The sequence below is a fragment of the Geospiza fortis genome, unplaced genomic scaffold (genome assembly GCF_000277835.1).
Source record: "Geospiza fortis unplaced genomic scaffold, GeoFor_1.0 scaffold425, whole genome shotgun sequence".
Lineage (NCBI taxonomy): Eukaryota > Metazoa > Chordata > Aves > Passeriformes > Thraupidae > Geospiza > Geospiza fortis.
In genome coordinates this window covers 2,702,836-2,718,390 of record NW_005054387.1, presented here as the reverse complement: position 1 = coordinate 2,718,390, position 15,555 = coordinate 2,702,836, and the positions used below count along the sequence as shown (strand labels likewise).

General features: G+C 55.1%; 1 protein-coding gene across 2 annotated transcripts in view; it reads left to right on the top strand.

Annotated features, from left to right (window-relative positions):
- FLOT2 (flotillin 2) overlaps nucleotides 1-11,692 on the top strand; it is a 15,387-nt gene extending 3,695 nt beyond the window's left edge. The window contains exons 3-12 of one of the 2 annotated variants that reach the window (XM_005425495.2): nucleotides 800-881; nucleotides 4,692-4,782; nucleotides 8,665-8,788; nucleotides 9,203-9,321; nucleotides 9,734-9,847; nucleotides 9,940-10,059; nucleotides 10,443-10,657; nucleotides 10,771-10,954; nucleotides 11,108-11,257; nucleotides 11,402-11,692. In XM_005425495.2, the coding sequence (XP_005425552.2) occupies nucleotides 4,708-4,782; nucleotides 8,665-8,788; nucleotides 9,203-9,321; nucleotides 9,734-9,847; nucleotides 9,940-10,059; nucleotides 10,443-10,657; nucleotides 10,771-10,954; nucleotides 11,108-11,257; nucleotides 11,402-11,440 (1,140 nt within the window). In that variant the 5' untranslated portion in view covers nucleotides 800-881; nucleotides 4,692-4,707 and the 3' untranslated portion in view covers nucleotides 11,441-11,692. Of the gene's footprint in view, nucleotides 1-799; nucleotides 882-2,871; nucleotides 2,963-4,691; nucleotides 4,783-8,664; nucleotides 8,789-9,202; nucleotides 9,322-9,733; nucleotides 9,848-9,939; nucleotides 10,060-10,442; nucleotides 10,658-10,770; nucleotides 10,955-11,107; nucleotides 11,258-11,401 lie in introns of both variants that reach the window. The other variant, XM_031060680.1, reaches the window with a different exon arrangement.
- The last annotated feature ends 3,863 nt before the right edge of the window (nucleotides 11,693-15,555 follow it).

The following is a 15,555-nucleotide window of genomic DNA, read 5'->3' as shown; positions in this document are numbered from 1 at the left end:
CTTGCCTGCAGAGATCTGTCCCTCAGGGCTGGAGCTGGCTGTTGCTGTGTTTGCACAGCACTCGCCTTGCTGAGGCCCTCGGGCACTGCTGTAGTAAGAGTGATTGTGGAGAGCAGCTGAGAGAGGGAATTCTGGCTCCATCTGCCTGAGAGTCAGCAGCTCCCAGCCCTGGTCCGAGCCAGGGAACTGCAGAGCTCCTCCCTTCCCAGCCATGAATCTGATCACTGGCAGGGTGCTCTCTTGAAAGGCAGCAGGTGTCGTGTTCTTTAAATCAAAGATATGAAAATCCAGACAGCATCTTCTGCCTTCACTAGGATCAAATCTTAAATGTGTCAGAAGAGTTCTGGAGGCTGCCTGAACCTTGGGCACATCCAGCTCTGACCATCAAAGCATCAGACACTGTGCTACTTGCACAAGCCAGAATTAGGAGGTGGTTTTTGGGAGCTCAGAGGTTCTTTTCTCTTCCAATTCTGGTTTGAGAGCTTCTATGGGAATTTGAGATAGTGTGAGGGAAAGGAGGTGGATTTCTGATATTGATTCTAGTTGCTAAAAGGCCTGAAAAAATAAAGCCCTGGTTTGGCATGCAGTCCCTTTCTGTGTGTTACTGTTGGTCATAGTGAATTATACAAATACTATTTTCCAACTTTATAAGACAATTCCAAAAAAAGGTTGCCTTGGGAAAACTGCCATGTGAAGCCCATGGAGAGGAGGAAGAGGAGGAACTCCTCTGCCTGTAAGTTACTCCCTGTCCCAGAGCACGTGCATGTGTGTAATCCTGATGTCTCTGTGCTCTCTGCAGGTGGCTGCTGTGGCTCTGATGAGAAGCAATATGTGTATGGAGGCTGGGCCTGGGCTTGGTGGTGCATTACTGACACCCAAAGGTAAGGAGACCCCTGTTATTTGTGGGCTTTTGGAGTGGGAATTTGGCAAAATCATCCCAGTGGGGCTGTCAGCAGTATTTTTAGGAGCACTGTATCAGGCACTGTGTATGAAACCAGGGATGAGCATCAGGAGTTCTTTGCTGGCTGTTGGCATGGGGACAGCTGGGTGCCACAGTGCAAAAGACACACACAAAAAAAGAAATCACATGCTTTCAGCTGGAGTGCTTTTCAAACAGCCTCTGTGTCTACAAGAGGAGCCAAACTCTGCCCAGTATGGCCCAACCCCTCACCCAGTAACAAACTAGTTCGTGGCCTGCAGTGCACCAGTGCCCCCCTCTGCTCCTCAAGTCTCTCTTTGTAAAGATCTGCTGACTGCTGTCACCTTGGGAGCAGACTGTTCCCATTTAAAACCATGGGATTTCCTTTCTCTCCCTTTCCTCAGTCGTGGATTTTGCTTGCTGCTGCTTACAGTCTGGTCTCTGAACTGACATGCTGTGGTAGTGCTGCTGTCCTGCTAATACAGCTCTTTGTGTCTAGGATGTGTAGGAATGCTCCCTTCCAGTATGTCCCTCATGTTCACTGATACAGGTTTCCTCCATTTGTGTAAAAAAATAACAGGGAAAAGGATAAAGACGTGACTTTTGAGTTTTACACTGAGTGATGGCCAGAGGTTGTAGTTAACCCTTCCAGCCTCTTCCAGCCTCTTTTCCCTGTATCTGTGTTGCCACCAGCAAAGTGAGCATGTGGCTGCCCTCACTGTGCACATGATGGGAGGTGAGAGAGGAAGGAAAAGCCCAGCTTGTGGGCTCACTGTTTAAGGGCTGCATTGGAGCCAGACAAGCTTCATTCCCAAATTTTTGTGAGACATCTTGTTGGGAGAACTGCTAATTGAACAAATAGTTCTTACTTCTCCTCTTCTTCTGTGAGAAGCACAAAGAGCAGTGCAGGACCTTGACCTGCCCAGTGCAGAAGATCAGACACATTTGGGAGGCTGATTTATTAAGTTAAGAATAGGCTGAATCCAGGGCCAAGAACTGGATTGCCAGGAATGAGCTGTTATATGATAGAGGTCTGGGCATTATTTAGCAAATGAGGCTCTTGACAGGAATTCCAGCATCCAAACAAACCTGCTTTAAAATCCATACCCGTTCATGCCGTGGGATGTGGGGCTTAATTCTCCTTTCTTGCATGCCGTAAGCTGTGCCCCAGATGGAGCCCACTGCATTAACATGAAGAGTGAGACAGATTTCCTTCTCTGAAATTAGGACATTTTTTCTGGAACTGCCAGTGCTGCAAGCAAGAGAGACAGGAGCAATTGTGTTGCTGTCAGCGGCATCCCGCCAGGTAGCATTAACCTGGGAACAAAAGGAACAGTTAGAACTGGCAGGGTGCTGGGCACTTATCCTGCTGCAACCTTGAGCACTGGGGAAAAACAAGGGGAAAAAAAGCTGTCCCTGTTTAGGGGTCAGAAATAAAAGCAGTGAGAGAGACAGTGTGGTCTAATATGCCTTTGGGGAAGCCAAATGGTGCTAATTCAGCTTCCCAGGACAGCACTTGGAAGCAGCTTCTCTCCTCAATGCCTTAGCCAGGGGTGGGTAGCCAGGTCCCTGGTGTTTTCATTTATCTGTCCTCTCTTCAATACTGACATAGAAGCATCTAGATTATTACCAAAAGGAATTTTTCTATGTGCAAGGATTACTTCAACAGAGAACTCCAGTTGACACCAGGATGGCACAGTTTTGTGTGCAGGGTGGGGACGAGCCCCCAGCCTGTTTATCCTCATTAAAAAGAACTGCTGGATGCTGTAAACTCCCTCCCATGACCAGGGAAGCTGATTCTGGAGCCCTGGGAGCAGGCAGTGGGAGAAAGGCAAACTGACCAGGGAAAAAGCTGAAACCTGAAAGTCTCGTCTGTCCTTTGCAAGGAGTGTCTTACTCTGTGGTAACTGCTCTGTGTATTTGCTGTCCTACCCTTACTCCTCCCTGCTCAGAGTGTCTTTGGAGGTTTTGACCATCCTCTGTCGCTGCGAGAATGTTGAGACGTCGGAGGGGGTCCCCCTGTACGTAACAGGGGTTGCACAGGTAATAATCCTCCAGCTTCCTAACACCCTGTCTAACTGTTTATTTAGTTTTGAGCAGCAGCAGCAGCAGCAGCAGGATAACATAAAAACAAATGGTTTTCTAATGGGACAGCTGAAATCTCCATACTCTCCTCTCCTCTCCTTCTCAATCTCCAGCACTTGCTCTGTGGCACTCCACAGTTCATAGGTAATGCAGGCAGGTACATTCCTGGCAAATTCCAAATTCAGCATTGCTGTACCTAACATTTGCTCCTGCTGTAACCCTTTCCTTGCCAGCACTGTCTCCACTGGGGGCTTGGGGGAGAGCAGAAGGGCATCTGGAGGCACACTTTTGTGTGGAGGCACAGGCAGGCCAGGTTGGATTCTCTACAGGATTTGGGACAGGTGGGAAGGCAGATTTGGTGCCATTTCAAAATTGCAACTGTGCCTGGCTCTGCAGTATTTGCTATGGATTCCCACTCAGCCCTTTTTCCTCCACATGGAGACCCTGCCCATTTTGGATGTTGTCACCTTTGAAAATACAGCACAGAGACCTCAGATGAGTTGCACAGGACTGGCATTAGGAGCCAGTAATGACTAAATACCCCTGTGAACAGAACTAAGAAGCAGCACAGTTTGGCAATTAAATTCCAAGTCTAGATTAGGCCTTCAGAAGGCTGAAATCCTGCAGTATCTGATTAAAGCTGTGAACACATGGCAAAAAATGCCTGTGCATGTCCTGGACAGTGGGATGTGTTTTATCAGCTCCCACTTTGTGTGCCAGTTTAATTAGGACAGTGGCCAAGGCAGGCAGAACTTGCAGGATAGGTTTCAGCACTTCCAGCCAATCCTGGAGCAACTCAGCGTGCACACAGCAGCCCAGGGCAGCCCCTTCATGGTTCAGATGTTTGACCTGATGTTCACTGACACAAACTCTGCCCCGTGGCTCCCTGTCCTGACTCCCAACATCTTTCTGGCTCGTTATGGCTGATACAGGAGCCAGGCTTGGCTTCCTTGAACCTGCCACAGCCCAATATGTTCCTTGTTTTACCAAATTGTGACCTGTCAGCAGATTGCTGGGACTGACCAAAGTACCTTGAGCCCACCTGGGGTGACTGAGACAGCTCTGGAGCTGCAGGATCTGTTCCTGGGTGCCTCATGTTCTAGAGGTGCAGCCATAAAGAGCTGGAGACTCATTTCCATCTTTGGGTCACGGGACTCTGGAAAAATAGAGGGAGAGGTGAACCAGGTCAGGGGGTAGGTCTGTGGTAGGGCTAACCCAGGGCTTCTTCAGCATCAGTGTCAGGTTCTGCCAAGCACCAGCACTCATGTGAGGTGGGTGGAAGCATCCCAGTTCTGTGCTGTGCTTTCAAACCAGTGACACCACCCTGTGCTGCCATGGCATTGGGCAGCGTGGCACAATGAGCCTCTGACAGAGGCCCTTTGGGGTCCCAGTGCTGCAGCTTCTGTCTCCTCACTAACCCAGCAGGAGGGAAAGGGCCACAGGATAATTTCCAGTCTGGATTCCAGCCTTTGCCGATAAATTACCTTTAAATACTATCTGAAAATCTGTTTCTTGGCCACACTGCCCTGTCTGTCTCCAGTCACAGACGTGGTCCCTTGGCTGCATTCAGTGCCTGCCTTGCATTACCTGCGATGAGTGCAGCAGGTAGCCCGGGGCAGGAGATGCAAAGGGAAGAGCTGAGTGTGTGTAACCTGGAAATGTGCAAACATTTTACGTTTTTTGGCAGGATTTCCCTAGAGATAATGACGTTACAGCCCAGGTGTGAGGACGTAGAGACGGCGGAGGGGGTAGCTATAACTGTCACAGGTGTGGCACAGGTACAGTAACTCCAAAACATTATTTCAGGAGTGCATGTCTCTAACTAACCTCTGGTTTTCCCTCTGAAGAGGTTGCTGTTGTCCAGGGAGAGAAGCCAGCTGCTCTGGAATAAACCTTTGTACCAAATCACATTGTCCTTGTTGGTACAAACACGCTCCAGCATGTTCCATGTGGTGAAGGGGGTTGTGACTTCTCTTCCCAGAATCATTTTTTTCTGGTGTCTCATTTGTCCACGTGGCAAATGAGGTGTGTGGGGGTGACTTGATGTGTTTGTGGAATGCTGATGTGCTGTGGTGCCCTTGGAGCTGTGTGTGACCCCACAGGACTGACCCATAACCTCCTGAGATGGTATTGAGCATTATATTCCTTTGGATTGTTATTGTTAGCACATGGGCCTTGTAATTCTTCATGGTGAGTTAAAGCTTGAAAAAAAGAATTTAGTCCCTCCAGGCACTAAAACTGGCGTGTAAAATTTTGGCTGGAATTGAATTTTTATTCTCTACAGCTTTTTTCAAATGTAAGAACCTGCTTTTGCTGCTTGTGGCAGCACACCAAAACCTTGCACTTCTTGGAGCCTGAGCTCTGCTGTCCTGGTACAGCCTGTCCTTGGGGCCAGCTCCTGCCCTGGGGAAGATGCTGGGAGGGAAATGTTAGTTTTTGAGGGAATTTGGCTCCTCCAATAGGCAGCTGGATGCTGTGATTGAAAATTACTCCTGACAGCTCATTCTGCAATTGGGTGGACAAACCAAGAGTGGCTCTCAGTGCACACAGGGCTGTGGTCACTGTGTGTCCAGGTGTGTTGTTGCAGGACAAGTGGCTGCCACATTCCCTGTGGGGAGCTCTGGAGCCAAGGGGAGCTGCTGAGTGAAAATCCCTCATGGATCCAGCACCCTTGGTTTCTATTTTTCAATACTTTATATCCATCTTTCACTTAGTTTCCAGTCCTTGATATCCATTTAGCTGCTAAGGTGTCACATAACCCCAGTGGTCTTTGCATGATTGGCAAAAATATGTGCACCCATGTCTTCCTTCACAATTTTTTCCTAAATCTGTAGGCTTTTCCTTCTGTATTTGGTGTTTCTTTGAAGCCAGCATTCCCTTTTGTCCTAGTTTTGGGAAATCCTTCCTGCAAAATGGTCTGGTAGCAGAGGGCTGGATCACCAAGTGCCTTGATTTAAAAATGCAGACCCCAGTTCATTTCATTCATGTTGTTCTCTCTTCTCACTGTTCATTTTTTCCACTGACATTTAATTTTAAAGCTGTGATCCAAGGAATTGCCACACAGAAAGCAGCCTCAAGGCTGTTGGGGATGTGCATGGCAGAGATTACCTTAATTCTGCAGAAGCACTTTTTGAGGCAAATGTTTTTCTGTTAAGGGCTTGAGGAAAAAAAAAAGGGGAAAAAAAACCCCAACAAATTATTCCTAGAGAAACAGCTTTTAAAGTGTTTGCTGCAATGATAGAAGTGCTTAATGTGCATAAGGATGAGGAGGGATGTAATGAGGAGGGATGTAATGAGGAGGGATGTAATGAGTGCTCACCAGTAGCCTCCTTCCCGTGTTGGCTGGGTGCTGGGATGTGCTGGGATGCTGCTCCCTTAGGCCATGCTGGGCTCTATATCCTTGTGCAGCATTTTCCTGAGCCTGCAGCTAATTGGATTCTCTGTGCTCACCCCTCACTGCGAGTGCAGCTGGCTGGAGCAGGGTGTGGAGGCATCGATCCTGCACAGGGGATTGCTGGATGGAGGCTCTCTGATCCCCTGCCAGCCCAGGGCTCTCCCTCTGATGGCAGTGACATTTGAGTGTCGCAGTGCCCTGCCTGAAACCCTGCAAAACACGCTGAGCACAAATTGCTCAACTCTGCTTTCTTTTGTGCAGCCTTTGCTTTGGAGGTTGGGATGTGTATTGCATGCAGAGCCAAGCTGCCGTGGGCTGGCCAGAGCTCAGCAGTGGAGGCTGGCTGGCTTTATCCAGAGGCTGAATCATTCCTTGCCCCTCAGTACCACAGGGATTCTCCTAATGAACATCCTGCCCTGTGCTCTGTCCTCCCCGCAGCTCCCGAGGGTGGGGATTGTTTGGAGAGGTGGAATTGCTGGCAGATGCTCGCCATAAATGTCGCTGCTGAGTCTAATTGCTTTTGATACTTGCAGAAATCTCCTGTTTGCTGTGAGAGGAGCCTCGTGCAGGGCTCACACTCCCGGGTGCAGCTCCAGAGCAGCTCTCCCAACTCCCCCTTGTGTGGGAAGAGCACACTGCTGGCCTGGCGTGTAGGGGCAAGAAAAACCACTGTGAAATTAGCCCTGAAATGATCCCAAGAGGCTTTGGGGACAATGCAGAAGAGGATTGCCATGCTTGCCTGAGGCTGTTTGACATTTTGACTGGGAGAGCCAGTCTGGGAAGCAGCAGTAGGAAACAGACTCAGCCTGGGTTGGTGTTTCTAAACATTACAAGGGGCAGGGTTGTGGCAGGTGAGTTTTGGCCAGCTCACTGTGTCTGGCATGGCCCACCTCCTGTCCCCTTAGAAGACGACAGTCAGTCCCAGCTGTCCTGCTCTCTGGCACTGCTTGGGCCAGGTGCTGCTGTTTGGCTCTGGAGGGATGATTTTGTGTGTGAGGGCTGTCAGACAAGACTCTCAAGAGAGAGCTGTGTTGCTTTTGCAGCTGGAAGTGCTAGAAGGTATCAGGATGAGGTCTGTAGCCTGTGAATCCCTCAACAGTGTGCACTGGGACTCTCAGAGAGCCCCTGTACAGCATCTGTGCTTTGGAAATCTCAGAACCAGGTTCAGTCAAGGTCCCTGGAGCAGGATTCAGGGTGCCACCAGCTCCTTGTGGGACAGGAGGCACTGCCCAGCCCAGCTGTGTCCATGAGAGGGTGCTGTAGGATCCAGAGAGCTGTGTGGCTGCTCTGGACCTGCTCCCTCTCTGGTGCTGCCAGACACAGAATGTCCCTGTGCCCAGCCTTTGCCTGAGCCCTCAGACTGGCCATGGCCACCAGGAGCTGTTGTCTTGGTGGGTTGCCCTCCTTGTAGCTGGATGCTGTAGAGCACAGAACTCCACTGCCTAACACACCCCACAGGGATTTGAAATTCACTTTGCTTTTAAAAAGCAGCCCCGTGACCAGCAGGGCCATTGTAAGACCCTGGCTTGGCTGGAATGGGGGCACTTTTAGGCCTGGCTCTGGTGTAAGGGAGGTAAAAACATTGCTGGGGTGGCTGTGTCCCAGCTCTGGGGACTGTCACCCCACTGACCACGTGGAGCAGAGCAGCCAAGTCCTGGCACATTAGGGTCATTGCAAAGGATGTCTGGGAGCTCCCAGCTACAGGCAGGACAAAGCAGTGGCCTTATTGTCTCATCTCTCCTTCCAGGGAACCCTGAATGGAACCCCTGTTCCCAAGCTGCTCCTTGGGCATGCCGCACTCTTTCTCATTCTCTGTCTTTTTGGGGTCAGAAAAATTAGTTCTAGTGAAAGAGGAGGAAGAGGAAGGTAACAAAATGGGGTTTGGCCAGGGGTGGTTAATAGCCAGCTTTCTTCTGACTGGTGTTGGTGCAGTGGCTGAGCTGCTGTTTCAGGGGTTTTTGTAGGATTTCTGTGAGTTGGGTCTGGTAGGGTCAGGCTCTGTCCCCGCTGCTGAGCAGGTCCACACTGAGCTGCTGTCAGGGTTTGGGCAGCAGCACAGAGAGCAGGGGCTGGTCCAGTGGCCTGGCTCAGCGTGGGGACAGCTCAGCGTGGGGACAGCTCAGCGTGGTCCCTTGGAGCATCGGTAGCACGGGGACCTGGCAGCCTGGTGGTGGTACTGCTGCTTCTGCTGCTGCTGCTGCTGCTGGGTGCCTGCACCTCCTGGACAGGCACCTTCAGCCCCTCTGCTTCTGTCTCCTGTCTCTAGGTGAAGATAATGACAGAGAAGGAGCTCCTGGCTGTGGCCTGTGAGCAGTTCTTGGGGAAGAACGTGCAGGATGTGAAGAATGTGGTCCTGCAGACTCTGGAGGGACACCTGCGCTCCATCCTAGGTATGGAGGGGCTCATCCCCTGCAGGCACCTCGAGTGGCTTTGTCCCCTCTCAGCTGGCTGGTCCCAGCAGTATCGCTGCCACCACACAGCCACACGGGACTGTCCTGTGCTGCCTGCAGAGGTGGCATCTCCCCTCCAGCAGCTCCCTCTGCGTGGCTGGGCCTTGTGATAAATGAGTTTTCGGTGCCTGCAGTGAGAGATGTCTGAGTCCCCAAGGGCCACAGGTAGTACATGTGGGTGGTGGTTGCACTTGTGAGACTGAGATGTTGCTGCCACTGCTGTGACAGAGGATTACGCCCTTGAGCCCAGGCCTGAAGAGATTAGGGACAACAAGGATGTTGCTGAGCTTAGACCCACATTTTTGTGGGTTAACCTGTTCCAAATAAAGTGCTTCACCTTCCTCCCCTCTGCAGGTACCCTGACAGTGGAGCAGATCTACCAGGACAGGGACCAGTTTGCCAAGCTGGTGCGGGAGGTGGCAGCCCCCGACGTGGGTCGCATGGGGATCGAGATCCTGAGTTTCACCATCAAGGTACACCCAGATGCTGGGCACTGCTCTAGGCAGAGCTGTGGGAGCAGCAGGAGAGAGCCTGGCCCTGACCCCCCTGCTGCAGCTGGAAGGCTCAGGCTGACAGCCTGTCCCAGCCCTCCGGGAGTTTCCATGACAGCCGCCACAGCATGTCCTGTATCCAGGCAGCTGGGCCAAGGGCACCGGGGTAGCTGCCTCTGTGAACAGGCTCATGGAGAGAGCTGGCTGATAACCCAGCCTCCTGGGAGTGAGGGAAGATGTCGGGATGGCCTCCTTCTCCCTGCCCTCCCTGTTTGTTTGGAGCAGCTGACATGACATGTTCTGACCCAGCCCTGACCACACTGAGCTTCAGTGGGAAAGGGAGCAAGATGGAGTCACTCATTTGAAGCGGTTATGACTTATCTCCCCTCCCCAGGATGTCTATGATAAAGTGGATTACCTGAGCTCCCTGGGGAAGACTCAGATTGCAGCTGTCCAAAGGGATGCAGACATTGGAGTGGCAGAAGCTGAGCGGGATGCTGGCATTCGGGTGAGTCTGGAGACGTGCTGGGCTTGCCTGGAGCAGCCTTTTCTGCTCCAACTGCATGCCCTGAAGCTCCGCTCTCTGTTCCCTCTCTGCAGGAGGCAGAGTGCAAGAAGGAAATGCTGGATGTCAAGTTCATGGCAGATACCAAAATAGCAGATTCCAAACGGGCTTTTGAGTTGCAGAAAGCTGCCTTCACTGAGGAGGTCAACATTAAGGTGAGACTATCCTACAGCCCACTGCTGTTCCCTGGAGGGTCTGTGATGGTGTTGGTAGCTCTGGGACTTGTCAGCTTCCTCCTCCTGCATCTGTTAGGAGAGCTGGAGATGGAAAACCCAGATCTGTGTGTCACTGTGAGCTTGCAGCAGATTCCTCTCCTGTTTGCAGCAATTCAGTGGGACTTGGAGAACAGGAAAGGATGGGGAGGGTTGAACCTGGAGCTGATTTGGCTCAAGTGCTGTGGGAAGAGCAGCACTGAGGATTGGGGTGTCACCACGGGGAAAAGGTTCAATAGCAGGAGTCATGTCTGGTTTTGGGGTCCTTATGTCTGTGTACCCGAGCTCATGGCCCTGACCCCTCTTATCCTCTCCCCCATGTGCAGACTGCAGAGGCCCAGCTGGCCTACGAGCTCCAGAGCGCCCGGGAGCAGCAGAAGATCCGTCAGGAGGAGATCGAGATCGAGGTGGTGGAGCGCAAGAAGCAGATTGAGGTGGAGGAGAAGGAGGTGGTGAGGATGGAGAAGGAGCTGACGGCCACCGTGAAGCAGCCGGCCGAGGCCGAGGCCTATCGCATCCAGCAGATCGCCGAGGGCGAGAAGTGAGTGAGCCCTGCCCTGGGCCGGGCAGGGGAGCGCAGTGCTGCCCTGAGCCCCAGCTCCTGGGCTCTCTGCAGGGATCCAGGCTGCTGCAGGGCTGCCTTTCCCTTGCCAGGGTGAAGCAAATCCTCCTGGCTCAGGCGGAGGCAGAGAAGATCCGCAAGATCGGAGAGGCCGAGGCTTTTGTGATCGAGGCCGTCGGGATGGCCGAGGCTGAGGGGCTGAAGCTGAAAGCAGAAGCGCTCCAGAAGTATGGAGAAGCTGCCCAGCTGGCTCTAGTGCTGGATGCACTGCCTGAGGTGAGGAGGGGGCAGCTTTCCCCTGCTCCAGGTGCGCTGGGGGGGCTCCCAGACTGGGCTAGGTCTCCTGGGGGCACAGCAAGGCCCTGTAGGGACCTTTCTCAGTGAGCTGCTGAGCAGTTCCTTGACTCTCTGCTCACCCTGCTTCCCCAGATCGCTGCCAAAGTGTCTGCTCCCCTCTCCAAAGTGGATGAGATCGTTATTCTCAGTGGAGAGAAAGGCAGCACCATGTCTGATGTGAACCGTCTCCTGGCTGAGATCCCCAACTCCGTGCGTGCCATCACTGGTGTGGATCTCACAAAGGTGAGCTGGGCACAGGGACTTCCCTGGAAGCTTTCAGCCTCCCAGGGAGCCTCTCCTTCCCCAGCCCTGACCACCACAGAGTGCAGGCAGTGCTCTGCCTCCCCCTCCTGCAGCCCTAACAGCTTCTCTCTTCCCCTCCTGCAGCTTCCTCTGTTCCAGAAAGCCACCGAGGCCAAGGAATGAGGTTGGCCAACCCAAAGCTAGTGAAGATCACTCCCTGTTATGCACTCAGACATCAACTGCCTTCAACACATGGGAATTCCTTTTATATCAAAGACAATCCGAGTTTCGTTTGTAACTGGTGCCTTATTTTGTAGGGCCAGAAAGATGCATGTCCTGTCTGCTGCTCTTTTTATTCCAAAGCTGAGAGAGGATTTATTTTCTAATTAACTTTGTGTTGTCTCAGGCCAATCCCATCCCCAGTTATGACTGGCAGCTTGTCTGATGTTGCAGTCCCTGTGCCTTGCTGTTCTCTGCCCTGGGGTGAGCACCTGGGACTTGGAGCAGAGGTTTGGGATGGGGAGTTTTAGGAAGAGAACCAAGACCCCCCCTCCCCCGGGCTCCCTGCCCCTCTCTCAGTGACCCTCCTGGGCCCTGTCCCAGCCCTGCCTCTGCCCACAGCTGTCCCTGTGGTTGGCTCTCCCTGTCCCTGTGTGTCACCCCCAGGGCCCCCACAGTGCCAGCAGCCCTGCCCAGGCTGGGTGGGTGGCACTCAGCCCCCCAGGGAAGGTGACAATCCAGCACTAGCAGTGGGTGCTGCCCTCTCCCATGCTTGGGGAATTTTCCTCACAGGATCTGAAGCAGGGAGAGCTCCAGGGGACAGAGGGAGCCCAGCTCAGCCCTGGTGAGATCTCACCACCACAAATACCAAAAAGTAGTGCTGTGCCAAAGGCCCCCATCCCCTGAGAGGGCAGTGAAGCCACTGTGCCTGCTGTCCCCAGGTGCTGTGACGCTTCCCAACCCACTACTACTCAAGCAGAGTGGTGGTCAGAGGTGGGTGTGGGACCAGCAGGACACTGAGGTGGGGACAGGCTCCTCCAGCACAGCCTGTGCATCTGCCCCTGCCTCCCTCCCTCCCTCTGCCTCTTAGGCCAGTGGCTTTGCTGCCTTGTGACAATGTGAAGGACATTGTCCCCGTGTGTGCCAGTCCTCCCCACAGTGCCCCAGAGCCCTGTGCTGGCCCGTGCCCTCCCCAGCCTGTCCCGGTGCCCGTGTTCAGCGTGGCTGGCACGGCTCAGTGTGTGCAGCCAGCCTGGCACTGCTGCCAGCGGGGGCTCTGGGGGTCCTGCACCCCCAGCCCGGGCCGGGCCCTATCTGCATGTGCCGCCACCCCGCTGCCGTGAGATAAAAAAACCCTGAATAAACCCTTGTCACCTCCTGCTGGGCTCTGTCTCGTCTGTCCCGCCCCGGCTCCCCTGCGTGGCTTGGGCTGCTGGCCGGGGGTGCTCCCGCGGGGATGGGGGACTGGGAGTGCTGGAGGTGAGGTTCCAGCTCAGGCTGCTCCTCCAAAGCTCCTGGGAGCTGGTGGCTTCTCCGTGGTCACTGTGTCCCCAGCCCTTGTGGTGCTCCCCCAGGGATGAGTGTGGAGCCAGGAGTGAGCCCCATGCATGGCCTGTGTGACCCAGGGGGTGACCACAGCAGGGCCACCCCAAAGAGCGGCACCCCGGGTCTGGAGAAGGGCTGACAGGTGCTGAAGGTGCTGTGTCACAGCAGCCAGGCTGGTGGCAGCAGCTCCTGTCCCCCTGCCCTGCCACAGAGCCCTGTCCCAGCCCCACACGTTGCTCTGGGGGACAGCAGGGTGGGTCTGGGGGTACCTGTCCTGCTCAGGGTCACCCTGCAAGCAGGACCAGTGACAGCCAGCTTGGGGCTGGCATGGGGGGCTTTGCTGCACTGCCCTCCCTGGGGAAAATGATTTATTTGTGCTCTCCAGACCCTCCATGTCCCCCCAAACCCAGGACAACAGGCCCTGTCCTCTGTGTCCTGCAGGGTGGCCTTGCAGATAGACAGGGTGGGGACAGCTCTGCAGCTCCCAGTGCCTCCTTATCTGGGGCCAGCCACGCTTTCCTGGGGCAGCATGGCTGCTGGGAGGGCTGTGGCACTCGAGGGTCTCTGTGGCACCTGTGGGGACACTCAGGCCCCCTCTGCCACCGTGGGGCCACGGGGCAGGGCTGCCCTCGGGTGCTGAGCAGGCAGCAGGGCTGGCAGGCACCCCAGCATGGAGACAATGCTGTGGGGACAATCCCTGGGACTCACCTGGAGCTGGCAGGGCTTGGGGACTCAGGGACACTGCCTGTGTCACTGCTCTGCACGCTGGGGTGCCTGTGCCACAGGTTGGGGGACACTGCAGGCTCCAGGACTCCTCTGGGTCACAAAAGGGACCAAACCAGGAGGTCCCTTGCAGCCCCCAAGTCCCCACAGCCTCATGGCCTGGGACAGGCTCAGAGCAGGGCTGGACCCTGTGCCCCCTCCTGCCAGGCTCTGCCCAGGCCAGGGGCAGTGTGGGCCATGCTGCCCCTGTTCCTGTCACCCAGAGGTGACAGAGGGTCCAGGGACACCTTGTGTGGCAGGGCAGGGTCCCTGATAGCCCGAGGCTGCTGCTTATCGGGACCCGGAGCACAGGCAGGGGATTGTCATTATCACCTCCCCCCAGGCGAGTTCCAGGAACCAGCCTGGCCTGGCACAAACAGCCCGGCACAATGGCACAGCCCCGGCTCCAGGATGTGGCCCTGCGGGGACAGACAGGGCTGGGGGACACAAATGACCAGGGTCATGCACAGGCAGGTGACACTCATGGTCAGGGGTGGGGCTGTTTGGGGACACGCGTGGTCAGGGGACAAGTGTGCCCAGGGTCATGTGCAATGAGGGGACACAGCCCTCTTGGGGACACACGTGGTCAGGAGGGGCCCTTGGAGGGACAGAGCTGGGGGTTACATCCCTCCAGGGGACACACATGGCCAGGGGAGCGTGTCCTTTGGGGACACCCAACTGGGGGAGACATCCCTGTACCTCACCTGAGGGTGACCCCCACTCCCAGATGTCCCTGTGTCCCCCAGATGTCCCTCCTGGTCCCCATCCCCACGGGCTGCCACCCTGCCCTGTCCAACACCACTGTCCAGCAGCTGGGAACCAGTTTGCAGTGGGGAGCTCCCAGTTCAGGGTCCCCATAACTATGGGAATGGATAAATCCTGGTGACCACAGGAGGATGGGACATTTGTGGGGCCACCCTGAAGTGGAAGATGCAGGGGTGGCCCCTTGCAAGCCCCAAATCCCCAAATCCCCCCATGGACAATGCCAGGCTGGATGTGGGGAGCTGCTCGGGGCGGTGCCCCCCTGGGCATGAAGGGGTTAAGGGCCCCGTCCAGCTGTGCCGTGCAGATGTGAGATATGCAAATGAGGCAGAGCAGGTTTTATAAGGCGGGTGCAGACCCAGCACCCCACAAAGCCCCAGTGCCACCCCACAGGTAGGTGCCACCACCTGGGACCCCTTGTCCTGCCCAGGGAGGTGGGATTGGGGGGACAAAGGTGGGGTTTGGGAACTCCTGTCCTGCTCAGGGAGGTGGGATTGGGGGGACAAAGGTGGGGTTTGGGAACTCCTGTCCTGCTCAGGGAGGTGGGATTGGGGGGACAAGGGTGGGGTTTGGGGGCTGCTGTCCTGCTCTGAGATGGGGTTATGGGATAAAAGGAGGGGTTAGGGGGGTGCTGTGGTGGGGAGGCAATTGGGAGCCCTCAGTCCCACTCTGGGGCAGCAGGACTGGGGGGGCAAAGATGGGGTAGGGGGCTCTTGGGGTGAGGGGACAATTGGGAACCTCTGCTCCTCTCCAGGGTGGTGGGAATGGGGTGACGAGGAGGGATTGGGGGGACACCTGGGTTGGGAAGCCCTGAGAACCTCTGTCCTGCTCTGGGGGGGTGGAATTGGGAGGGATGAGGAGCAGGTGGGGAGGTGCTGGGGCAGGAAGGGACAGGACCGTGGGGACAGGGCTGGGTGAGGGTGACACCGGGGTGACAATGAGTTCCCTGACCAGGCTGTGTGTCCCCTGCAGGCTCTGCTCTGCTCCCCGCGCTGTCCCGGGCAGGATATCATCGTATACTGTAAGTTGGCTATGAGACACTACAGTATAGATGATGTACTCCCCGGGCTGCACCGACCTCCTCCCGCCACCGCCACCGCCGGGACACGCCCGGGACACCGGGGATGAGCGGCACGGGCTGGGGGGACATCCCGGGCTGGGCGGGGAGAGGATCCCGACTCAGCCGGGCACCCACGGCCGGCGGGGGAACCGGTAGCAATACTTCGGTT